This window comes from Dipodomys merriami, unplaced genomic scaffold (genome assembly GCF_024711535.1).
Source record: "Dipodomys merriami isolate MVZ:Mamm:240054 unplaced genomic scaffold, mDipMer1.0.p SCAF_19, whole genome shotgun sequence".
Classification (NCBI taxonomy): domain Eukaryota; kingdom Metazoa; phylum Chordata; class Mammalia; order Rodentia; family Heteromyidae; genus Dipodomys; species Dipodomys merriami.
The window spans coordinates 28557350-28583475 of record NW_027203270.1 but is presented as its reverse complement, the minus strand read 5'-3'; the positions used below and the strand labels follow the sequence as shown (position 1 = coordinate 28583475).

The 26126-nt window shown below is 41.0% G+C and overlaps 1 protein-coding gene across 13 annotated transcripts in view; it reads left to right on the top strand.

Annotated features, from left to right (window-relative positions):
- Positions 1 to 26126, top strand: part of Cdk12 (cyclin dependent kinase 12) — a 132597-nt gene that overhangs the window by 22954 nt on the left and 83517 nt on the right. For all 13 annotated transcript variants that reach the window (XM_070028163.1, XM_070028169.1, XM_070028167.1 and 10 more), the window contains 6 exons: positions 2185 to 2361; positions 4415 to 4554; positions 7721 to 7891; positions 13571 to 13760; positions 24570 to 24626; positions 25815 to 25916. In XM_070028163.1, the coding sequence (XP_069884264.1) occupies positions 2185 to 2361; positions 4415 to 4554; positions 7721 to 7891; positions 13571 to 13760; positions 24570 to 24626; positions 25815 to 25916 (837 nt within the window). The remainder of the gene's footprint in view (positions 1 to 2184; positions 2362 to 4414; positions 4555 to 7720; positions 7892 to 13570; positions 13761 to 24569; positions 24627 to 25814; positions 25917 to 26126) is intronic.

Genomic DNA, 26126 nt, shown 5'->3' with positions numbered 1-26126 from the left:
GATATTACTTTTATATTATAGTTTTTTTGTTTATTTGAAATACCAGATATTAAATCTTTCAAAAGTGATTCCTTCTGTAAACTACCTACTCTGCTGGCAGAGATCTGAGGATCGTGGTTTGAAGCCAGCCTGCAGGAAAGTCCATGAGGCTCTTATCTCCAATTAACCACCAGAAAACCTATGATAGAGTACAAAAAGAGCTCAAGAATAGTGCCAGGCCCTGAGTTAAAGCCCCGTGACAGACCAAAAAATAAGAAATACCAAAAACAAAACACTAAAAATAGAAGTGAGGGGCTGGGAACGTGGCTCAGTGGTAGAGCGCTTGCCTTGCATGCATGAGGCCCTGGGTTCGATACCTCAGCACCACATAAGCAGAAAGAAAACCGGATGTGGCATTGTGGCTCAAGTGGTAGAGTGCTAGCCTTGAGCTGAAAAGCTGAGGGACAGCGCCCAGGCCCAGAATTCAGGCCCCACGACCGGACCCAAAAAATAAATAAATAAATAAAAATAGAAGTGAGCAGGCTGCAAAGGTGGCTTAGTGGTAGAATGCTTATCTCGCATGCATGAGGCCCTGGGTTCAATTCCTCAGCATCACATAAACAGAAAAAGCCAGAAGTGGCGCAGTGGCTCAAGTGGTAGAGCACTAGGCTTGAACTGAAGAGCTGAAGGACAGTGCCCAGGCCCAGAGTTCAAGCCCCTTGACCGACAAAAAAGAAAGAAACAAAACAACAACAACAAAAAAAAAAAATAGAAGTGAGTTTCAGTAAAGCTGGAAGGACTGAGCCCAGGCACTGAGTTTAAGCTCTAGTATCAGCACCAAAAAAATAAATTTCCATCAGTCTTATTAAATAGAAAAGCATCTGATTAAATAGAAAAGCATTGGTATTATAAGGGATTTGTTTTGTTTTCTTTTTTGTTTTTTGCCAGTGCTGGGGCTTGAACTCAAGTTTCTTTTGCTCAAGGCTAGCACTCTACCACTTGAGCTACAGTGCTACTTCTGGCTTTTTCTGTATATATGGTACTAAGGAATCGAACCCAGGGCTTCACGCATGTGAGGCAAACACTCTACCACTAAGTCACATTCCTAGTCCAATATTGTCAGTATCACAGAAATAATTCAGTTAAATTTGTGACTGACATTTCTTAAATTTAACAGGTTATTTTTGTTTTCTTTTCCTGTTTCTCTGTTCTGATACTGAGCTTGAACTCATGATCTCCTGCTCTGGCTTGGCTCTTTCACTCAAGGCTGGTGCTCTACCACCTTCTCTTTTGGCTTTTTGAAGGTTAATTAAAGAGAAGTGTTTTAGGGACTTTCCTTCCCAGGCTGGCTTTGAAACATCCTGCCAGGGTGCTGGTGGCTCATGCCTGTAACCCTAGGTACTCAGGAGACTGAGATCTGAGGATCACGGTTCAAAGACAGCCGGGGCAGGAAAGTCCTTGAGAGTCTGGCAGCTGGCTTGGCAAGTTTGTTTGTTTGTTTTTGGTCGGTCATGGGGCTTGAACTCTGGGCGTAGGCGCTGTCCCTGCACTCTTCAGCTCAAGGCAAGTGCTCTACCTCTTGAGCCACAGCACCACCTCTGTTTTGGTTTTCCAGTGGCTTATTGGAGATCAGAGTCTCACAGGCTTTTCTGCCCGGCTGGCTTTGAACCATGATCCTCAGATCTCAGCCTCCTGAGTAGCTAGGATTACAGGCATGAGCCACCAGCGCCCAGCTCTTGGCAGGTTTTTTAAAAAATAAAATCTTCATTTATCAAGACCATGAGTTTATATTTCAGTTTCATAAATAAATACACAAACAACTCATATGGTGGTTTACCCCTGTAATCCTAATTACTCAAGGTGGAGATTAGGAAGATCATAGTTTGAGACTAGTCCAGAGAAAAAGGTTCACAAGACCACCTTGTCAACAAATGGAAAGTTAAGTGTGATGGCCATATGTCTTTCATCCCTGCCACATGGAAGTGTAAACATAGGATCAGACTAACCCTGTTGTGAATACTAGGATTCTTTAGGAAAATAAAGTCAGTAGATAAAGTGCCAGCTCAGCAAATATAAGGCTTTGAGTTCAAATCCTAGTAGCACAAAAAAAGTAAAAATTTTATAATCTTAATAGCTTGGCATATTCTTTTTTTAATAGCAAAATCTTAAGTAATTATAACTTGTTTTCTCTTTTCCTCTGTTTAGTCCAAAAGAAACACTTCCTTCAAAACCTGCAAAGAAAGAGAAGGAACAGAGGACACGTCATTTACTCACAGACCTCCCTCTTCCTCCAGAGCTCCCTGGTGGGGATTCATCTCCCCCAGACTCTCCAGAGCCAAAAGCAATTACACCACCTCAGCAACCATATAAAAAGAGACCAAAGTAAGTTTTTGGAGTTATCCACCCTTAATTATTCTTAAATTTTATCCTTGCTTGTGGGCCCAACTATCACGTTTCTTCCAAAACCTATCTAGTAAGATTATAAAAGTTTGATCCTATTTTGTATTTTATTTTTATGGACAAAAGCCTTTCTCCAAAGGCTTTTGCATCCATAGACGCTGTTTTCAGAAAAGCAAATACCCAAGTCTAGATATATAAGCTTATGCTTTGTTTTGTTTTCTGAAACTGGGATATGAACACTGGACCTCATGCTTACTTGGCTTGCGTACTTGAGCTATGTCTCTGGACAAGGTTTTTGCTGGTTATTTTGGAGAAGATGTCTCTTGGATTTTCTGGGCAGTCTGGCTTTGAATTGATCCCCTGGATTTCAGCTCCCTGAATAGCTAGGATTACAGGTGTGAGCAAAAAGTTTAAAAAAAAAAAAAAAAAAAAAAAACAGGCACTGGTGGCTCATGCCTGTAATCCTAGCTACTCAGGAGGCTGAGATCTAAGGATCATGGTTCAAAGCCAGCCTGGGCAGGAAAGTTTGTGAGACTCTTTTTTTTTTTTTTTTTTTGGGTCCGGTCATGGGGCCTGAACTCTGGGCCTGGGCGCTGTCCCTCAGCTCTTCAGCTCAAGGCTAGCGCTCTACCACTTGAGCCACAGCGCCACTTCCGGCTTTTTTCTTTTTGCTTATGTGGTGCTGAGGAATCAAACCCAGGGCCTCTGGCATGCAAGGCATGCGCTCTACCACTGAGCCACCTTCCCAGCCCCGAGACTCTTATCTCCAATAAAACCACTAGAAAACCGTAAGTGGCACTGTGGCTCAAGCGGTAGAGCACTCACCTTGAGCTGAAGAACGCAGGGACAGCATCCAAGCCCAGAGTTCAAGCCTCACAATGGACCAAAAAAAAAAGTTTCAATTTAGAATGTATCAACTATATGCACATAATAATAAATTAATAAGTCGGACTTTTAAGCTTCTGTCTATAAATGTAGTCATTTATATATATTTTTTCTTTTTTTTCCTCCTAGTCCTGGCGCTTGAACTCGTGGCCTGGGTACTGTTCTTGAGCTTTTTTTGCTCAAGGCTTGCACTCTACCACTTGAGCCACAACGCCACTTCTGGCTTATTCTGTTTATGAAGTACTGAGGAATCAAACCCAGGGCTTCATGCATGCTAGGCAAGCACGTTACCACTAAGCCACGTTACTAGCCCAACATTAATATATTATGAACTGATTCTGATCTTATGATTGTTAACATTTTTCTCTTTATAAAAATAGTTGCCACTTACTTTATAGATATTATTAGTGTGGACTGGGAAGGTGGCTCAGTGGTAAAGCACTTGCCTTGCATGCATGAGGCCCTGGGTTTGATTCCTCAGCACCACTTAAGCAAAAAGAAAAAAGCCGGAAGTAGCATTGTGGCTCAAGTGGTAGAGCGCTAGCCTTGAGCTGAAGAGCTGAAGGACAGTGCCCAGGCCCAGAGTTCAGGCCCCACCACTGGACCCAAAAAAATATATAGATATAGATATTATTAATGATTCTGAGTACTGAGCTCAGGTTCCTGTACATGTCAGGCAAACTCAACCACTGAGGTACATTCCTATTTTATAGATGTAGCCACTTCTTGAGAGTTCAGAAAGTAAGCAACAAGCTGGGTGCCAGTAGCTCGCACCTGTAATCCTAGCTACTCTGGAGGCTGAGATCTGAGGATCACAGTTGAAAGCCAGCCGGAGCAGAAAAGTACCTGAGATACTTATCTCCAATTAACCACCAGGAAACCAGAAGTTGTGCTTGTAGCTCAACTGGTAGAGCACTTGCCTTGAGTTGAAGAGCTCAGGGACAGCCCCAGGCCCAGAGTTTATGCCCCATGGCTGACAAAAATGAAAGAAAATAAGCAAGCAACAAATGTATTGTTTGATCCTATTTTTCTGAAGCCAGATTTTGTCTTAGATACTGTGAGAGACTGCTTAAAATACTTTATATCATTTCAATAACAGAAGAGCCACAGAAATCTAACTAAAAAATAACTTTTGCTGTTTTTATTTTAGAATTTGTTGTCCTCGTTATGGAGAAAGAAGACAAACAGAAAGTGATTGGGGGAAACGCTGTGTGGACAAGTTTGACATAATTGGGATTATTGGAGAGGGAACCTATGGCCAAGTATATAAAGCCAAGGACAAAGACACAGGTAAATAAATGTGCCACCAAGCTGAGCGCTGTTGGCTCATGCTTGTAATCCTAGCTGCTCAGAAGGCTGAGATCTGTGGATTGTGGCTTAAAGCCAATCAGGGCAGGAAAGTCTATGATACTCTTATCTCCAATTAACTACCAGACAGCTGGAAGTGGCACTTTGGCTAATGTGGTGGAGCATTAGCCTTGAGCAAAAAGAGCTCAGAGATAGCATCCAGGCCCCCTGTTCAAGCCCCACAACTGACCGAAAAAAAAAAATGTTGCCTCAAATTCCTGTTTTTCTTGCAAATACTGAGATTAAACTCAGGACTTCACATTTGCAAGGCAGATAGTTTACCACTTGAGCCATGCCCCCAAGCCTGTGCCACAGAATCCTTGATGTCAGAAACTTAGCAATTTATCAATACTAATGTTTTAAATGAATTTAGTAAAAGTAAATTTTATGTTCTAAGTTTGTCTCTGAAAGAAATTTTTCACAAAAATAATAACCAGCAGGGCACTCAGGAGGCTGAGATCTGAGGATCACAGTTCAAAGCCAGCCCTGGCAGGAAAGTCCAGGAGACTCTTATCTCCAATAAAACCACTAGAAAACCACAAGTGGTGCTGTGGCTCAAGCAGTAGAGCTCTCGCCTTGTGCTGAAGAGCTCAGGGACGGTGCTCAAACCCAGAGTTCAAGCCACATGACCAACTAAAAAAAAAAAAGTAGTAACCATCCCTCAGTTTCCATGAGAGATTGCTTCCAGGACCCTTAATATCAAAATTGGTAAATTTGCTTAAATTCCTTAAATAGTATTTGCATATAGTCTCCACACATCCTCAGGTAAGTCATCTCTGGAGTACTTTTTTTTGTGTGTTCCAGTTTTAGGGCTTGAACTCAGGGCCTGGGCTCTGTCCCTGATATCATTTGCTCAAGGCTAATAATGGTCTATGACTTTGAGCCACAGCTTCACTTCTGTTTTTTTTGGTGAGTTATTTTTGTTTTGTTTTGGGTTTTTTTTTTTTTTTTTTTTGTCCAAAGCTAGTGCTCTACCACTTGAGCCACAGCTCCACTTCTGGCTTTTTTGGTGATTAGAGGTAAGAACCTTGGCTGGCTTTTGAACTATGATCCTCAGATTGCAGTTCTGAGTAGCCTCCTGAGCAGCTAGGATAACAGACATAAGCCATTAGCACCTGGCCATCAGAGCCAGACTTTTAATATGTAATACAAGGCATAATAGTAAGTAAATAATTTTTATACTTTAAAGATGAGTCAAAAAGTCTGCACATGTTCAGTACAGATAAAGTATTTTCTTCATTCAAATATTTTTAATGTATTTATTTGGAATTGCAGATATACAGGACTATCTGTATATTATTATATTAAAACTCCAGGGGGCTGGGAAGATAGCTCAGTGGTAGAGTACTTGCCTTGCATGCATGACGGTCTGGGTTCGATTCCTCAGCACCACAAAAGCAGGAAAGCTGGAAATGGCTCTGTGGCTCAAGTGGTAGAGCACTAGCCTTGAGCTGAAGAGCTGAGGGACAGTACCTAGGCCCAGAGTTCAGGCCCCACGACCAACAAAAAAATAAAAATAAAACTCTCTAGGGACTGGGAATATGGCTTAGTGGTAGAGTGCTTGCCTAGAATACATGAAGCCCTGGGTTCCTCAATTCCATGGAAACAGAAAAAGCCGGAAGTGGCACTGTGGCTCAGGTAGCAAAAAGAAACTCAGGGACAGTGCCCAGGCCCTGACTTCCAAGTCCCAAGACTGGCAAAAAGAAAACAAAACCAAAAACTCTCCTGATGGGCTCAGTGGTTGAACGCTTGACTAGCATTTGTGAGAAACTGGGTTCAGTCCCCAGCACACAGGGTGGGGAGGATCCTTCTTTTTTTTTTTTTTTTTTTCTTCTTTTTTTGGTGGTTTGTGGGGCCTGAACTCTAAGCCTGGGCATGCATTGTCCCTCAGCTCTTTAGCTCAAGGCTAGTGCTCTACCACTTGAGCCACAGCACCACTTCTGGCTTTTTCTGCTTATGTGGTACTGAGGAATCGAACCCAGGGCCTTATGAATGCAAGGCAAGCACTCTACCACTGAGCCAGGGCCCCAAGCATGCTCAGAAAGCACACTATCAGCTGAGTCTGGCATACACTTGTAACCCTAGCCACTAACAAGGCTGTGATCTGAGGGTTGAGCTCAAAGACCAAGTGGGAAAGTCCATGAGACTCTTATCTCCAGTTAATTACCAGAAAAAGGAAGTAGAGCTGTGGCTCAAAGTAGTTAAAAAAAAAAAAAAAGAAAAGAAAGCACACTATTACTGAGTTGTAACCTTGTCCTTTTTTGTTGTCCATTCTAAACATTTATTGCTTCCTAGGAATTTTGAAGAGGATAAAAAAAACCCAAAAAACAAAAACAAAAAACATGAGCAGGGCACTGGTGGCTCATACCTGTAATCCTAGCTACTGAAGAGGGTGAAATCTGAGGATCTCAGCTTGAAACCACCCCCCTGCAGATAATCTATCACACTCTTATCTCAGTTTAACCAGCAAAAAGCTTGTATTTGAGAGCTGTGGCTCAAATGTTAGAACTCTAGCCTTGAGTGAAGAAGCTAAGTAAGAGTTTCTGGCATATAAGTGCTGTCGCCTCATGACTGTAATCCTAGCTATTGGGTGGAGATCTGAGGATTGAGGTTCAAAGCCAGCCTGGGCAGAATAGTCTGTGAGACTTACCTTTAGTTAAGCACTCATCCACTCCCACTGGCTCTAGTAGAATACCCAGCCTTGAATGAAGAGTGTTTGGTCCTGAGTTCAAGCCCCAGTACCATTTTCAAAAAAAAAGGAAGGGGAAGAGGAAGGGGGGGGGATGAAAGGGAAGGGAAAGGAAGGAAAGAAAGAGAAAGAAAAAGAAAAGAAGAAAGACAGAAAGGCAAGCTAATATAGTTGGGGGTGTGACTCAACTGTTAAAACTCTTGCTGGATATATGTGAGGAGCTGCATTTCAACCCCAGAATCACTGAGAGAATTTATACTTCACATGTACCTGGCCCAAAGTTCAGGTCCCATGACTCAAATAAAAGGACCAGAACCTTAAAAAAAAATTAAAATAGATATTAAGTCTGAGAGAGCAAGGAATGGTTTATGATGATAGCTTAAAATGATAATTGATAATAACTTGAATTTGTTTTGGCAGGAGAACTAGTAGCTCTGAAGAAGGTGAGACTAGACAATGAGAAAGAAGGCTTCCCAATTACAGCCATTCGTGAGATCAAAATTCTTCGTCAGCTAATCCACCGAAGTGTTGTTAACATGAAGGAAATTGTGACAGATAAACAAGATGCACTGGATTTCAAGAAGGACAAAGGTACTAGAAAGCAGTTAAGTTTCTACAGGGTTGGTTGGTACAAATTAATTTTTCTTACTTGCTGCCTGTGGGGAGTTTTATTTTTCCAGAACTGGGGTTTGAACTGAGGGGCATTATGCTTGCTGGGTAGGCACTCTACCCCTTCAGCCATACCTTCAGTTTCTATAGGAACTTTATCAGTTGTACAAGGGGGATTTAGTTGAGACATTTCCATACATGCATACAATGTACCCTGTCAACCTCAATCTCTTCCGCCTCTATCACATACCCTCTTGTTACTCTGTCACAATCTAGGAACTTTTTAAATATATTATACTAAAGTCTAACTTTCTGATCCATGTTGGAATTACAGTGTTGGCAGAGGAAGCTGAGTGTGGTGGGACATTCTGTAATCCCAGCGCTGAATCAGGAAAAATCAAATGGTCAAGGCAAGCCTATGCTAATAGTGAGTTCAAGGCTTAGTTGGCTATATATGGAGACCTGTCCTTCAAAAAAAAAGAAAATAGCAGATTGCTTTATATTAATTACTGCTGATTTTATAAAATATTCCTTCATTAATAAATACTTTATACTTTTTTTGGGGGGGTTGGAGACAGTCCGGGGCTAGAACTCAGGCCCCAGGTACTGACCCTGAGCTTCTTTTGCTCAGTGCAAAAGCACACACTCAAGCCACAGCACCACTTTTGGCTTTTTCTGTTACATGGAACTGAGGAATCAAACCTAGGACTTCTTGTATGCCAGATCAACACTCTGCCACTAAGCCACATTCACAGCCCAACACTTTATACTTTTAAAAGTCATTAGTAAATATGCTTTAGGTAGGTGGAATCTGCTGTGAACACTCAATAAAGTCAGCAGATAAACAACATTAAATTATCTTCCAATCATTCCCAGGATTTTTTGTTTTGTCTTTTTTTTGGGGGGTGGGGTGGGGGGGAGGGTTTGTAGTTATAGGGCTTGAGCTCTGAACCTGGGCGCTGTCCCTGAGCTCTTCAGCTCAAGTCTAGCACTCTACCACTTGAGCCACAGTCTAGCACTCTACCACTTGAGCCACAGCACCACTTCCAGTTTTCTGGTGGTTAATTAGAGATCATGGAGGACTGGGAAGGTAGCTCAGTGGTAGAGCTTGCCTTGCATGCATGAGGCCCTGGGTTCGATTCCTCAGCACCACATAAGCAAAAAGAAAAAAGCCGGAAAGTGGAGCTGTGGCTCAAGTAGTAGAGTGCTGGCCTTGAGCTGAAGAGCTGAGGGACAGCGCCAGGCCCAGAGTTCAGGCCCTGTGACCGGACCCAAACAAAAATAAAAAAATAAAAAATAACAAAAAAAAGAGTGTCATGGACTTTCCAGCCTGGGCTAGCTTTGAACCACAGTTTTCAGATCTCAGCCTCCTGAGTAGTTAGGATTACAGGCATGAACCACCAGTCCTCAGTTCTCAGTCTCCTGAGTAGTTAGGGTAACAGGTATGAGCCAGTGGCACCCAGCTCTGGTCCTAGAGTCCTTTGCATTCTAGCAATGCTCTAGTATGACTATGCTAAATCCCTCAAGTCCCCCATCCTAATTTTGAGGCTTTTGTTTTCTTTTTTAAGCTAAAACATAAAACCTTAATGGCTATTAAATCCCACACTTACTATTTTTAGGTTATTCCTCCTGAGTATCACTTATGTGCCACATACTATTATTGTTTCACACCGATACAGTTACAGAATATACCAGACTTGGTAGAACATGTCTCTAATCCCTGCACTCTGGAGGCTAGGCAGGGAGATTGTGAATTAAAGTCCGGTCGTGGGGCCTGAACTCTGGGGCCTGGGCACTGTCCCTCAGCTCTTCAGCTCAAGGCTAGCACTCTACCACTTGAGCCACAGCGCCACTTCTGGCTTTTTTTTTCTTTCTGCTTATGTGGTGCTGAGGAATCGAACCCAGGGCCTCAAGCATGCAAGGCAAACTCTACCACTGAGCTACCTTCCCAGCCCAGTCCCCTATTTTCTTTATAGTTATTTGTCTAAACGAATTTTAGAGATGAGAAAATGGAAATAGAACTTTTAGGATTAAATTAAAGAAATACGAATATAATCTCAAAAATTGATTTAGGGGCTGGGAATGTAGCTTAGTGTAGCGTGCTTGCCTAGTATGCATGAAGCCCTGAGTTCAATTCCTCAGTACCACATAAACATAAAAAGTTGGAAGTGGTGTTGTGGCTCAAGTGGTAGAGGGTTAGCCTTGAGTACAAAGCTCAGGGACAATGCCCAGGCCCTGAGATCAAACCCCAGTACTGGCAAAAAAAAAAAAAAAGGATGATGGATTTTCTTTAAAGCTAGGAAGATGATAAAGGCTAACCTAGTATGTAGTATACTCCAGGCCAGAAATGTGAGAGAGAAAAAAAGGAAGAGAAGGGGGGAACCCCCCCCCCCAAAAAGTAAAAAAATGGCTATAATGTGTGGAAAAATTGAAAATCTAGAATATCAAGAAAAAATGGCAAATACTTTTCCTCCTACCCCATCCCAGTATCTCACTATAAATATAAATATAAATCACTATAATATTAACATTTTGGTATGTTTGCTTCTTTACTATACATATTTTATAATATAACTGAGATAGTTCTAAGTGTTGTGTCCTCAGTAAAGGGCTGGGAATGTGGCTTAGTGGTAGAGTGCTTGCCTAGTATGCATGAAGCCCCAGATTCGATTCCTCAGTACCACATACACAGAAAAAGCCAGAAGTGATGCCATGGCTCAAGTGATAGAGCTCTAGCGTTGAGCAAAAGAAGCTCAGGGACAGTGCCCAGCCCTTGAGTTTAAGCCCCAGGACTGGCAAAAAAAAAAAAAAAAAGAAAATCCTCAGTAAAATACCTTTATGACTTAAAAATGCATAAAACCAAATTTACAAGCCTGTGTTGGGCATTTAGTTGCCACTTTAAAAATTAATGCAAGCCTAGCATGGTGATTCATGCATGTTGTCCCCAGCAACTTAGGGGGCTAAGGCAGGAGGATTGTTTTTCATTCACCGATGGTGCTTTACCACTTGAACTACACCTTTACTTCACTTTTTGCTGACTGATGGGAGAGAGTCTTGAGGTCTTTTGTGCCCTAGCTGGCTTTAAACCTTGAGTCTCGTATCTCAGCCTCCTGAGTAGCTAAGATTACATAAGTGAGCCACGAGTACCCTGCAGTATTGCTTGAACCCATGGCTTCAAGTCCAGCCTTGGCAACATAGAAAGGCCCTCCTATGCTCTGCCCCCCCCCCCAAAAAAAAAACCAAAACCAAAACAACTGCTTAAATAAAAAAGAACAAACAAACAAAAAAAAAAACTCAGGTTTTTTTTGTTTTTTTTTTGAGGGGAAGTTGGAGGATGGGGGCATTATTAGTAGATTGGCTAGGATGACCTGCAACAACCTTCCTGCCTCATTCTCACAAATATCTGAAATTAGAAGTGTTTTGCCACCATGCCTGATAGTAGCAATATTTGTACAGATTTTTTTTTTTTGGGGGGGGGTCCAGTTGTGAGGCTTGAACTCTGGGCCTAGGCGTCTACTCTTCAGCTCAAGGCAAGCACTCTACCACTGGAGCCACAACATCACTTCTGGTTTTCTGGTGGTTAATTGGAGATAAGAGGCTCATGAACTTTCCTGCCTGACTGGCTTTGAACTGCGATCCTCAGATCTCAACTTCTGAGTAGTATTATAGGCATGAGCTACCAGCTGGACAGCATTGTATTTGTGTGTGTGTGTATGTATACATCTTTACCTTGTATTTCATTATTTGTTAGTTGCTAGGATTTAACCCCAGGGCCTCACATGTGCTAAAATGTGGTCTACTTCTGAACTACACACCCCTAGCCTAATAATCACTTACACATAGAATTAGTCAAAGGAGCTGGGCGCCAGTGGCTCACGCCTGTAATCCTAGCTACAGAGGAGGCTGAGATCTGAGGATCATGGTTCAAAGCCAGCCCGAGCAGAAAAGGGCAGAAAAGTTCTGTGAGACTCTTATCTCCAATTCATCACTAGGAAACCGGAAGTGGTGCTGTAGCTCAAGCGGTAGAGCACTCACCTTGAGCTGAAGAGCACAGGGACAGTGCCCAGGCCCAGAGTTCAAGCTCCATGACCAACAAAAAAAAAAAAAGAATTAATCAAAGGAGTTTCCTTAGTTAAAATTAGATTCATTTTATGAAAGAAAATTGTCATGCTTATCTTACTGTATTCTCCCCAAAATTAAGAATATATGCTGGGCTCTGGTGGCTTGTACGTGTAATCCTAGCTACTCAAGAGACTGAGATTTGAGGATTGAGGTCCAAAGCCTGTCCTTGGGCTTGAACTCTGGGCCTGGATTCTATCCTCAAGCTTCTTTTGCTTAATACCACCTGAGCCACAGCACCACTTCCAGCTTTTTCTGAGTAGTTTATTGAAGATATAAAGTCTCATAGACTTTTCTAGGAACTGGAGGTATGGCTAAATTGATGTGTGCCTACTTAGAAACTATGAGGTCCTTGGAAGTGGTGCTGTAGCTCAAGTGGTAGAGCGCTCGCGTTGAGTTGAAGAGCTGAGGGACATTGCTCAGGCCCAGAGTTCAAGCCCCACGACCGACAAAAAAAAAAAAAAAAAAGTTCTTAAAAAGAAACTATGAGGTTCTTAGTTCAAATCACAGAATCAGTCAATCTCAATCAGTCAATCAGTCCATCTAACTGAATGTCTAGAGATGTAGTCCAGTGATCTCACACTTGCCTAAAAACCTTGAGGGCCCTGAGTTTGCTCTTAAGAGTTGCAGTCCTGGCTAGCCTTCAACTTACCACGTAGCCCCAGCTGGCCTCAAACTTGACAAACAGGAGAAGTATGGACTTACTTATCAAAAATATGCTTATGGCTGGGTGCCAGTGGCTCACACTTGTAACTAGCTACTCAAGAGGTTGAGATCTGAGGATTATAGTTCAAAGCCAGATCAGGTGGGAAAGTCCATGAGACTGTTACCTCCAGTTAACCATCAAAAAGCCAGAAGTAGAAATGTGGCTCAAGCCAGCTTGGGCAGGCACGTCTTCAAGTTAACTTTGTGACCCAAGTAGAATGCCAATGAAAAGTTGTGCAAGAGCTCAATGCCTTGAGTTCAAACCCATTAACACCAAAAAAAGAAAAAAAGCTCCACTGGTTCATACCTATAATCCTAGTTACTCAAAAATCTGAGATATGAGGATTACAGTTCAAAGCCAGCTGGGGCAGGAAAGACTTTTTTTTTTTTTGCGGGGGGGGGGGGGGGGAGGGTCGGTCATGGGAGCTGAACTCTAGGCCTGGGCACTGTCCCTCAGCTTTTCAGCTCAAGGCTGGCACCCTGTCACTTGAGCCACAGTGCTACTTCATGATTTTTCTGATTATGTGGTACTAAGGAATCAAACCCAGGTCCTCAAGTGTACAAGGTAAGCACTCTACCACTGAGCCAACTTCCCAGCCCCATAAGACTCTTTATCTCCAATTAACCAACCAAAATCCAGAAGTAGAGCTGTGTGTCAAGTGATAGAGCACTAGCCTTGAGCAAAAACATGACCAATGCTCTGAGTTCAAGCCCCTGAAGCACTACCTAAAAAATAAAGAAAATCACAGCATTGTTTGAGTTCATGGTCAACTTCAAAATGATTATATTAAAATTTGTTTACAATTCCATTTTTAAGTAATTGTTTTCATTTTATAGGTGCTTTTTACCTTGTCTTTGAGTATATGGACCATGACTTAATGGGACTGCTAGAATCTGGTTTGGTGCACTTTTCTGAGGACCATATCAAATCATTCATGAAACAGCTTATGGAAGGATTGGATTACTGTCACAAAAAGAATTTCCTGCATCGAGATATTAAGTGTTCCAACATTTTGCTGAACAACAGGTAATGTAGTAACCAAATAAAGTTTAACTACCCTTGCTGGGTTTCAGGAATTCAATTGGATTGGATTGTAAGTAAACCTAATAATACAGTTTTTTTCTGTTTACCTGAATCTGGTATTTGAACCATAGGAACAATTTAAAATTGAGTACTTTATCAATGGTGCTTCTCAGTGCTTGTAAAGAAAAGGTACAGAAAAAGAATTATAAGGACTTTTTTTTTTTTTTCTTTTTGCCAGTCCTAAGGCTTCTTTGACTCAAGGTTAGCACTCTACCATCTGAGCCACAGCACCACTTCCACTTTTCTGGCGGTTAATTGGAGATTAGAGTCTCATGGGGAATTTCCTGCCTGGGCTGGCTTTGAACCAACTCCTCAGATCTCAGCCTCCTGTTTAACTAGGATTACAGGCATGATCCACCAGGGCCCAGCGGGCTTTTTCTGTTCATGTGGTACTGAGGAATTGAACCCAGGGCTTCATGAATGCTAGGCAAGCACTCTATCACTGAGCCACATTCCTAGCCTTAAGGACTTTTATTTACAAGTATTTGTTGTACTTTTCTGAGGATCATATCAGTTTATTAATGGAACAACTTATAGAGGGATTGTATTACTGTCACAAAAACTACTCAGATTCTAAAGGAATCTTCAGAGAACTATTTATCAGTCAATAAACAATGTTGTGACCCTAAGCAAATTGAAATATGCATTGACTTCTGTTTTGTTTTTTTTTTGGGTCCGGTCATAGGGCCTGAACTTTGGGCCTGGGCGCTGCCCCTCAGCTCTTCAGCTCAAGGCTAGCGCTCTACCACTTGAGCCACAGTGCCACTTCCGCCTTTTTTCCTGCTTATGTGGTGCTGAGGTATCGAACCCAGGGCCTCATGCATGCAAGGCAAGCGCTCTACCACTGAGCCACCTTCCCAGCCCTATGCATTGAGTTCTTAGCACTATTCCCTTCTTTAGTGGAGAACATACCTCTTTCTTTAGGTAGTTGAACTTTTCTCAAATTGTTCTTTTCAGAGTAAACACTAGTTGGTAATTGCCTTCTATCCAATACTTCACTTTTGTAGTATAAGCAGTCAAGATCTGATTGTTAAATTCAGAATATTTTTTTCTTTTTTTCTGGTTATTTGTCCACATTGCATTTGTGATATCAGATATATATTTTTGATTTTTTTTCTTTTTTTTGCCAGTCTTGGGGCTTGAACCCAGGGCCTGGGCACTACCCCTGAGCTTCTTTTGCTGAAGGCTAGAGCTCTATCATTTGAGCCACAGAACCACTTTCAGCTTTTTCCATATATGTGGTACTGAGGAATCTAACCTTGGGCTTCATGCATGCTAGGCAAGCACTCTACCACTAAGCCACATTCCCAGCCCCATCATATATATTATGTACACATTAGACTTTGGCATTCTCTGACTGGTATAGGATAAAGAACAAGTATAGTATCACTGAAATTACTGTGTTTGGATTTTTTTTTAAATTCCGGTCTTGGAGCATGTTAATTCAAGATAAGAGTCTCATGGACTTTCCTGTTCTGAGCTGCCTTCAAAAAAATTTTTTTTTGGTGGGGGAGGTGTGGGGCTTGACTCTGGACCTGGGCACTGTCCTTGAGCTCTTCAGTTCAAGGCAAGCTCTCTACCACTTGAGCTTCCAGTTTTCTGGTGGTTAATTGGAGATAAGAGTCTTATGGACTTTCCTGTCCAGGCTGGTTTTGAACCGTGATCCTCAGATCTCAGCCTCTTGAGTAGCTAGGATTACAGGCATGAGCCATTGGTGCCCTGCTCATATTTCCTGTCTTTATGGAGTAGATTAATCAGCCATTTGGAATTCACTGTAATTGTCTTGAGTAAGCATGACAACTCTCATATGAGATAACTGGTCACTGTGGAGCTAGAATTTTAGGAGGATAACTAAACAAATTGCTCAAAGAAACTGCATGTACAGTAGTACTTAAATATGAAAGCAATGTTATTTTTTGTGTTTTTTTAAAAACTTTTATTGTCAAGGTGATGTACAGAGGGGTTACAGTTAATGTGTTGTGTGTAACCATAAAATGGATTATTTTTGTTAGAGCAAGAAGAATGAAGCACATAATAACAATAATGAAGCTGGATGGTTACTAGGAGCCAATTTAAGAGTATTGTATACTCCACTGAGGAACTTAAACTTTTTCTAATCTGTAGTTGAAAGGTTGCTAGCTGTTTTTGTTTATGTTTGTTTTGGTCAGCTCAGTGCCTTGAGCTCTCCTTGGCTTTCTTGTTTAGGACTGGCATTCTACCACTTATGGCATACCTCCAGTTCAGCTTTTGTTGGTTATTTTGGAGGACTTTTATGACCAAGCTGGTTGTGAACTGTTACCATTCAGTCTCAGCCTCTGGAGTAACTAGGATTATAGGTGTGAAATGCTGGTACCTGGCTTTGTTTTAAATTTTAATTGATGAATGCATTGTTTTTAACTATACTTAAATAGATGTATTATTAGCAACACATGTTAAAAAAAGTAGTCTTTAAATCATATCCTTTGGCACACTAGTAATCCCAGCTTCTCAGGAGGCTCAGGTGGGACTATAAGGAGACTGAAATCAGCTTGGGCAACACAGTGAGACCCTATCTCAAAAAAGAAAGAAGTATTCTGTTGCTGTCTCTGCTTAGTCACCATTTCCATTAAAGTTGAAGGTTACTCACTCTAAATCCATAGTAAATAGTTCATCGACAACTTAATGAAGAACCCAGTGCTGGTGGCTCACATCTGTAATCCTAGCTACACAAGAGGCTGAAACTGGAGGATCATGTTCAAAGCTAGCTCCAGCATGAAAGAAGTCTGAGATTATTATCTCTAGTTAACCACCAAAAATCTGGAAGTGGAGCTGTGGCTCAAGTGTTGGGCATTAGCTTAGAAACAGCGTCCCAGTCTGAGTTCAAGCCCCAGGATTGGCACAAAATAATAATAATTATAAAGAAGGAGCTGGGTAACACATACTTGTAGTTCAAGATACTCCAAAAGTACAGGGCAGGAGGATCTTAGGTTCAAGGCCAGTCTAGGTAAAAGTTAGTGAGAGTTTATTCCAAAATAAAAAACAAGGGGGCTGGGAAGGTGGCTCAGTGGTAGAGCGCTTGCATTGCATGCAGAGGCCCTGGGTTCAATTCCTCAGCACCCCATAGGCAAAAAGAAAAAAGCTGGAAGTGGTGCTGTGGCTCAAGTGGTAGAGCACTAGCCTTGAGCTGAAGAGCTGAGGGACAGTGCCCAGGCCCAGAGTTCAGGCCCCACGGCTGGACCCAAAAAAAAAAAAAAAAAAGGTTTGAGGATGTGGTTCAAATGGTTGAGTGTTTTGCCTAGCATGTTGGAGGCCCTGAAATCAGTCTCCACTATTGAAAAAAATAAAAATTAGAAGAAGCCGGGCACTGGTTGTTCCTGCCTGTAATCCTAGCTTCTCAGGAGGCTGAGATCTGAGGATCCCGGTTCAAAGCCAGCCCGGGCAGGAAAGTCTATGAAATTCTTTTTTTTTTTTTTTTATCGGTCGTAGGGCTTGAACTCTGGGCCTGGGCGCTGTCCCTCAGCTCTTCAGCTCAAGGCGAGCGCTCTACCACTTGAGCTACAGCGCCACTTCCGGTTTTCTGGTGGTTTTTATTGGAGATAGGAGTCTCACGGTCTCTCCTGCCCGGGCTGGCTTTGAACCGCGATCCTCAGATCTCAGCCTCCTGAGTAGCTAGGATTACAGGCGTGAGCCATCAGCGCCCGGCAGTCTATGAAATTCTTATCTCCAATAAACCACAAGAAAACCAGACGTGGTGCTGTGGCTCAAGTGCTAGAGCGCTTGCCTTGAGCTGAAGAGCTGAGGGACAGCACCCATGCCCAGAGTTCAAGCCCCATGACAGACCAAATAAAAAAGAAAATTAGAAGAAGAAAAATTAATGAGGCTGGTGGTGTAAAGCTCAGTGACTAAGGCTTGCTTAATATTAGTGAGAGCCTGGATTTGATCAAAACAGACAACATTTAAAAAAAAAAAAAACCCAAATTTAATGATGGTAACAATTAGCTTTCAGCTTTATGGTCTATGGTATTACTCTACTGTCTTCTCTATTCCATGGGAGGATGTTTCAGAGCAAGGAATAATTGCAGACCTGCTTGATTTCCCTTCTATCCTTTGAGATCCATAGTCAAGACTGATGAGGTTCAGACTAAATTGAACTCCTTATTCAGGTTGCTAAGTAGGAATCCCATTGACTGTCTTGACTCATTAGACCTATCCACTGCTCAGTTGGTTCTAACTATTCAGAGGCTAGGAGAAAATGAGGAGGAGTTGTTAGCAGGAGAAGGAAAAAACATCTTCACAGAAAGGTTGAAGAGCAAGGCTAGGCTCTGATGATGTTCATTATCTTTTTATTACACTAGTGTAAATTAAGCCAGATTGCTTTAGACAGAAAAGTGACTAGTCTGTCACCACACTATAGTTATAGACTAATAGAAAGGAAAGCTACTAAGACCCCACTGATAAGGAGGCTTAGGATGTATCTCAGTGGTACAGTGCTTGCCTAGCCTGTATGATTTCCTGGGTTCAATCGTTAGCTCTGCCAAAAAAAAAAAAAAAGTCAAAAGTTCACCATAAAAAATGGTTAGTGCTTGAATTAATCTAGATCTTGATAATAAGAAAAAAAGTTGGGGCTTGGAGGTGACTCAGTGGTACAGTGCTTGCCTTGCATGCATGAGGCCCTTGGTTCGATTCCTCAGCACCACATAAGCAGAAAAAGTCAAAAGTGGGGCTGATGCTCCAGTGATAGAGCGCTATCTACAGCTGAAGAGCGGAGGGACAGCACCCAGGCCCAGAGTTCAGGCCCCACAACTGACAAAAACAAAAAAGAAAAAAAGTTCACCATAAAAAATGGTTAGTGTTGGGCTGGGAAGGTGGCTTAGTGGTAGAGCGCTTGCCTTGCATGCTCGAGGCCCTGGGTTCGATTCCTCAGCACCACATAAGCAAAAAGAAAAAAGCCGGAAGTGGCACTGTGGCTCAAGTGGTAGAACGCTAGCCTTGAGCTGAAGAGCTGAGGGACAGCGCCCAGGCCCAGAGTTCAGGCCCCACGACCAGACCCCCCCAAAAAAAAAAATGGTTAGTGCTTGAATTAAACTAGACCTTGATAATAAGCATGGACAGTGTAGGCTTTGGTTGATGAGTATGCTGGAATGGTGGGGAATGAATAAGAAGAGTAAGATCACAAATTTATGACTTGAGAAACTTAAATAAAAGAGTGGCAAATACTAACCATTTAAAGGACTATAGAAAAACTGAATGGGTAGGAAGTGAATCTCTTCTATATTCTATTTTATAGGTAGGATAACAACATCTACTGGTCATATAGTCCTATTGGAATATCAAACTATATATTATTATTATTATTATTATTATTATTATTATTATCATCCTGGGGCTTGAACTCAGGGCCTGGGCACTGTCACTGAGCCTCTTTATGCTCAAGGCTAGAGCTCTACCACTTGAGCCACAGCCCCACTTCTGGCTTTTTCTGAGTAGATTATTGAAGATACAAGTCTCAGGGACTTTTCTGCCCTGGCTGGCTTTAAGTTGCAATCCTCAGAACTCAGCCTCCTGAGTAGCTAGGATTGTAGGTATGAGCCACTGGCATCCAGCCCGTCTCTCTATATTTGTAGTTAAAAATCATAGAAGAGATTGATGATAGTAGCTGGTGCCTGTAATCCTGTCTACTTGGGAGGTATAAATCAAGAAAATTGAGGTTTAAGGTCAGCCCAGGCTAAAAGATAATGAAACTCTATCTCACCAAAATAAGCTGGGCATGGTAGCATGCCTGTCATAGCAGCTAGGCAAGTGGTAGTAAGATGGATTATCCAAGTCAGGGGCCAGTCCCTGCAAAAGTTTAAGTCTCTACTTAAAGAGAAGTGAAAGGGTCTGGGAGAATGGCTCAAATGATGATAGAGTACCTGCCTAGGAAGTACAAGGCCCAGAGTTCAAATTCCAGTGCTGTGCCTCTTATCCCCAGTTAAAGGTCTAGGATATGGCTCAAGTGGTAGAGCATTTATCCCAGTTTCAAACTCTGGTAATAGCATCAAGTTTACCAAAAAAGAAAAAGAAAAAAAGAAAGCTGAAGAAAGCTGCCAAGCACTGGTGGCTCATGCCTGTAATCCTATTCAGGAGACTAACATCTGAGGATGAAGGTCCACAACTTCAAAGACATACTAGGCAGAAAAGTGTGTGGGACTCATCTCCAGTTAACCACCAAAAAGCTCGAAGTAAGATGTGGCTCAAATAAAATATGAGCCTTAAAGCAGTAAAAGCACAGTCTCTTTTTGAGTTCAAGCCCCAGGACACACACCCACACCCACACCCCCCCTCCCCCCCCACAATTGTAGCTTAGAAAAGATGTCAAAACTGGAACCCAAGAGAAATGGTCAGAGAGATCTGTGAGACATAATTTGAAGCCAGTCTGAGCACAAAAGTCAGTGAGACTCTTTATTATTAAACAGCAGAAAGCTGGAAGTAGAGATGTGGAGAGTACCAACTTTGAGCACAGAAGAGGGATATAGATGTAAAAGAAGTAGTAAAAAAGAAGTGTGAGACCAGTACTGCTCACACAGAACACACAATCAGAGGTGACTGTTGAATGAGGGCTAAGAAAATGTTTAGTATAATGGGAAGAAAGTGGTGGGCATATTGTCAATTAGTTTTAATTTTTTTTCCAGTGCTAGGGATTGATCCAAAAGCTTTGTGTAACTAGGCAAGCATTCTACCATTGAATTAGCCCTCAGTCCCTAATTTTTTTTTATTAAATATTGTGGGGATATGAGCATTTTAAATGGAAAAGGAGAGGAAAAAACAGATGCAGGAAACAATCAAAATTCTTACATACATACATACATACATACATACTCATTCAAATACATACAAGGGCCTAGATCTTGCCAAGTAGGCATTGTACCACTTGAGCCACCTAACTCCTATTCCAAGAACCAAAATAACTTTTAAAGGTGCAAGATTCTAGAAAAGATGGAATCATGGCTATAGCTAGAGAGATTGCTTATCCTTGGGCTAGAAATGAAATTGACAAACTTTTTCTGTCACTAAAGAGAATGAGATAGATAAAGTTACAAGTAGATTTATAGATAAAAGGAGGATATTCATAGGGGAGGAATATAAGGTATAATTCCTGTGTATCTGATCACATAAAATAATTATTATTGAAATGAACTCCAGGAAATAGAAAAACCAAAAATGTTAAGGAGGCCATACTTGAGCCTTTTTCTTTTTTAAGTCCCAATACTGGGGCTTGAACTCAGCATCTGGGCACTGTTCCTTAGCTTTGTTTTTGTTTTTGTTTTGCTCAGAGCTAGTGCTTTACTACTTGAGTCACAGCTCTACTTCCAGTTTTTTGGTGGTTAATTGAAAACGAGTCTCAAAGACTTTCATGTCCAATGTGGCTTCAAGCCACAATCCTCAGATCTCTGCCTGAGTAGCTAAGATTATATGTGTGAGCCACCAATGCCTAACAATTTTCTTTTTCAATGAATGTCATTTCCTTATATTTGTCTCAATAAAAGTTAACTTTTTTGTTGATGTTGTGGGGCTTGAGCTCTGCACCTGGGCACTGTCCCTCAGCTCTTCAGCGCAAGGCTAGCACTCTACCACTTACTTGAGCCACAGCACCTACTTCCAGTTTTCTGAGTGGTTTATTGGAGATAAGAGTCTCACGGGCATTCCTGCCCAGGCTGGCTTTGAACTGTGATCATCAGATCGCAGCCTCCTGAGTAGCTAGGGTTACAGGCATGAGCCACTGGTGCCCAGTAAAGTTTGGGTAAAGTGGATAAGGTGTCCATAATCTTTATTCTGAATAAGGTGTATTTAAAGTAGAATTTTGTTGTTTCAAGGTGTGAAAGGGTAGGGGGTGGATTCTGACACTAAGGAGAATGCCGGAAGCTTATATTGACAGCTAACTAGAATAGACGAGGATGCTGACAAAAGACAAAAGGATTAACCTGCAATATTCATGACTTAACTGAGAAAACTAAACATTGGAGCAGCACTAAATGATATAATAGTATGATTTACTTCTTCAGGTTATGTTCAATTCCTTATTTAGAGCAGAAAAGGCAAATTCTCTACCGATCTGGAATTAGGAACTTAAGAATTCCATCTATCAAAAAATCAAGTGGTTTCAAGATGCATTGTATTTATATAACACTTTGTTGAATGGCAATTCCTTTGTAAAACTATGTATAGATAATCTTATAAAAGTAAATAACCAACACTTGGAAGTATGGCTCAATTGGTAGAGTGCCAGCCAAAGAGGGAAAGCATTATGTACCAAGTTGTAGTCCAAGTGTCCAACCTTAAAAATACACAAAGAAAAAAATCACAAGTAGGACTGGCATGGCTCATGTAGTAAAGCCTACCTAGCTAAGTGCAAAGCCCTGAGTTCAGTTCTACATACTGTTAAAATGAATGAATTAATCACTTACTTGAACCAGGCATGTAGCAAATGCCTGTAATACCAGCACTTGGGAGGTGGAGGCAGGAGGATTTAGCGCTAGAGTACATAGTAATAAGACCTTGTCTATAAAAGAAGAAAAAGTAATTAACTTGGTGTCTAGTGTAAATGAGATGAAACATGCTGGTAATACTTAGGTTTAGCCTAATTACTATCACGATATATTTCTGTTGCCATTTTAACTTTCATTCTCACTGTATGCTTTGAGATTTGGATCATCTCAAGCCCTCAGAATAAGGATGTCAAGAAATTTGAGAAGCTGTGGCCCTCTACAAAAATATAATTTGGCTTTTCATTCCCCAAGCAGTAGCAAGTGTATAAATTTGATTAAAATAGGCTATATGAATCTAGATTAATATAATTAATGGCAATTAATAAGTGACTTTTAAGCCACATCCCAACATTTGCAGCTTCTTAAAATATTCCATGATACCACTGTCAAAGAGAATACTAAGACTAGGGATGTAGCTCACTAATATTGAGTACTTTCTTAGCATTCACAAGCCCTGTTCAATTCTCAGCATTGGGGTGGGGTGGGAGGGGAATACAGAACAGAGGGAACTGTAGTTATGATCCCTTTACAAGAAAGGAAGCTTTTCAGACCAGCTTTATTGGCATCATATGTGGATTTGAAGGAAATGAAGTTCCAGACACTACTAGATCACACCTGTAATATTCAACTTGGGAAGCTAAAAGTGGAAAGATTATGATTCAAGGCCAGTATAAGCAGAAAATTCCAAGAGAAATAACTAGCAAAAAATAGGATTACAAGCAGTGTTCATGGTAGTCAAGTGAGGTGCCCAATAGATGAATAAAGTAGATATGGTACAGATATTCCATGGAATATTAAATAACCATAAAGAAAAGTAAAATATGTCATTTTCAGAAAAATGGATAGAATTGAAGAACATCATATTCAGTAGGATAAACTAAGCTAAAAAAGCCAAGTAGATACTTTTGGTTATGTGGAAGCTACACTTAAAAGATAATGCATATTAATGAACATGTACATACATGTATATACCTGTCTACAAAAACATACACGTATACACAGAACAGGATTCTAACTGTGGGACTGTGTAAGAAGATGAGAGTAATGTGGGAAAAGGAAAAAGAAAGATGGGTAGAAATTTCAGTGGAAGTATATGAAGAAAGCATAAGGAACTTTTATGAAAGCTGTTGATCAGAAGAAGATTGGGGTGGCAGTGGTAGAAGAGAAACTAATAGGGTCATTCTAAGTAAAACTTAAGACATGAATGACTAAAGTACTATAGTGAAACTCCTTGGTGTAATTTAAAAAAATATATATCAAGAAAGTAAAACAGGCTTATAAGAGGGTAGGCACCAGGAGGAAGAACACCTAACAAAAGAGGGTGAATCATGATGAATATAATGGACATAGCTTAGTTACATATATGAAAATAGAACAATGAAACCTGTTAAAATTGTTTTAATGAGGGAGTTAGGGGAGAGTGGCAAAGTGGGAGAGGATGATCTGGATACTACTTTGTATACAAGTGCATAAATTTCACAATGAAACCCCTGTACAACTAACACATACTAATAAAAAAAAGTGTGGCTTAAGTGGTAGATTACCAGTCTAATAAACTCAAGGCCCTGAGTTCAAACCTCAGTACTGCCTCCACAAAAGAGAAAAATTTGGGTTTAGAGCTGGAAGTATTAGAACCCTGGATCTAGTTCCCAGCACTGGGGAGGATAAAAACAGATTCATGTGACCTAAAGAGTCAGCACCTCTGAGAAACTTTCCCTTCAGTACAAGGGTTTGACTTAAATCCTCATGCTTGTTAGGCAGATGTGAGGCATACCTCTAACCCTTTTTGCTGTTCAAATACACTCTTGCTGTAACTCATACAGAAAAATAAACAGTAGTGTTTTTGATTAGTTATATTAAAAAATGCATGAGGCCCTGGGTTCGATTCCTTAGTACCACATAAGCAAAAAGAAAAAAAAGCCAGAAGAGGCGCTGTGGCTCAAGTGGTAGAGCGCTAGCCTTGAGCTGAAGAGCTGAGGGACAGTGCCCAGGCCCAGAGTTTAGGCCCACAACCGGACAAAAAAAAAAAAAAAGCATGAATAGTTTTCAAAAATAGCCTGAAGTATTGTTAACTTTAGTAGTCAAAGACACTTCATTGGTAAGAACGATCTTTAACAATGGAAATAAGAGATCAGAGATTAAAAATTCATTTTGTGATGCTTTTAGCTCCTTAATTGGCTTTTAACTTTCAGGTATAGTTTGGAGGGTACTGCTGTTACTTATAAAAATAATTATTTTTGTTTTACAGTGGGCAAATCAAACTTGCAGATTTTGGACTTGCACGGCTCTATAATTCTGAAGAGAGGTAAGACATTATCAGACTTACCTATGGAAAGAAGGATCACTTGAGTCCAAGGATTCTAAGCCAGTATGGGCAACATAGCAAGACTCCATCCAAAAAATAAAAGCCGAGACCCGGATGCCGGTGGCTCATGCCTATAATCCTAGCTACACAGGAGGCTGAGATCTGAGGATCGAAGTTCAAAGCCATCCCAAGCAGGAAAGTCCATTCTTATCCAATAAATCACTTGAAAACCAGAAGTGGCTCTGTGGCTCAAAAGCTCAAGGACAGCGCCCAAGCCCAGAGTTCAAACCCCACGACTGACAAAAAATAAAAAAATAAAAATAAATAAAGCCACTAGTGGTAGAGTGCTTGCCTAGCCTTCATGAAGCGCTGGGTTTGATTCCTTTGTACCATATAAACAGAAAGAGCTGGAAATGGTGCTGTGGCTCAAGTGGGAGAGTGCTAGCCTTGAGCAAAAAAGAGGCTCAGGGACAGTGCTCAGGCCCGGAGTTCAAGCCCCAGGACTAGGGAAAAAAACAAAAACAAGTGCCAGTGTCTCATGCCTATAATCCTAGCTACTCAGGTGACTGAGATCTTAGAATAGCTCTTTGAAGCCAGCCTGGGCAGGAAAGTCTGTTAGTAAGACTCTTTATTTCCAAGTAACTACCAAAAAGCCAGATGTGGAGCTGTGGCTATCCTTGCAAAAAAGTTCAGGGACAATGCCCATGCCCTTAGTTCAAAACCTAGAACTACTAGCACAAGTAAATAAGGAAAGAAAAAAGATCACAAAGGTACTAGTAAAGAATCTTTTTTTATTCTCAATTATTCTGCAATTGAAATTACTGTTTGCTAATTAATAACTGTTTCCTAATTATCTAATCAAAGAGTTTGCTAATTATCTGAAAGTGGGTTTTGTTTTTGTTTTTGTACATCATTTTTTGCCAGTATCGGGGCTTACAGATTTGTCTGTCTGGGCTGGCTTTGAACCTCAATCCTCACATTGGTGCTAGTTTATCTAAACTCTTAAACCAGTCCTTGGCTGTAATACTTTGTCAGTGCACATTGGAATAGAAGTTATTTCTTTATCTGTTACTTTGTCTTTTTGCTGTGATCAAGCTGTATACTTGGCATCTATTTCTAGTTGCATTTAGTTGTATATTTTTTCATGAAAAACCATTGTAAATCTGTCTTGATGGTTTTATGTTTCAGTCGCCCTTACACAAATAAAGTCATTACTCTCTGGTACCGGCCTCCAGAGCTACTACTGGGAGAGGAACGTTATACACCAGCCATAGATGTTTGGAGCTGCGGGTAAGGAAGGCTCTTAACCTTTTTTTTGTCCATATCTTACAGTTTAACATGTACTATTTTTACCTTGACTGTTTACAGTTCTTTTTGAAAGATCAAAAGAAAAGATAAACCAATTCTGTTGGGTATTTACTTTTCTTTTTCTTTTCTTTTCTTTTCTTTTTTTTTTTTTTTTTTTTTTTTTGTTGGTTGTGGGACTTGAACTCTGGGCTT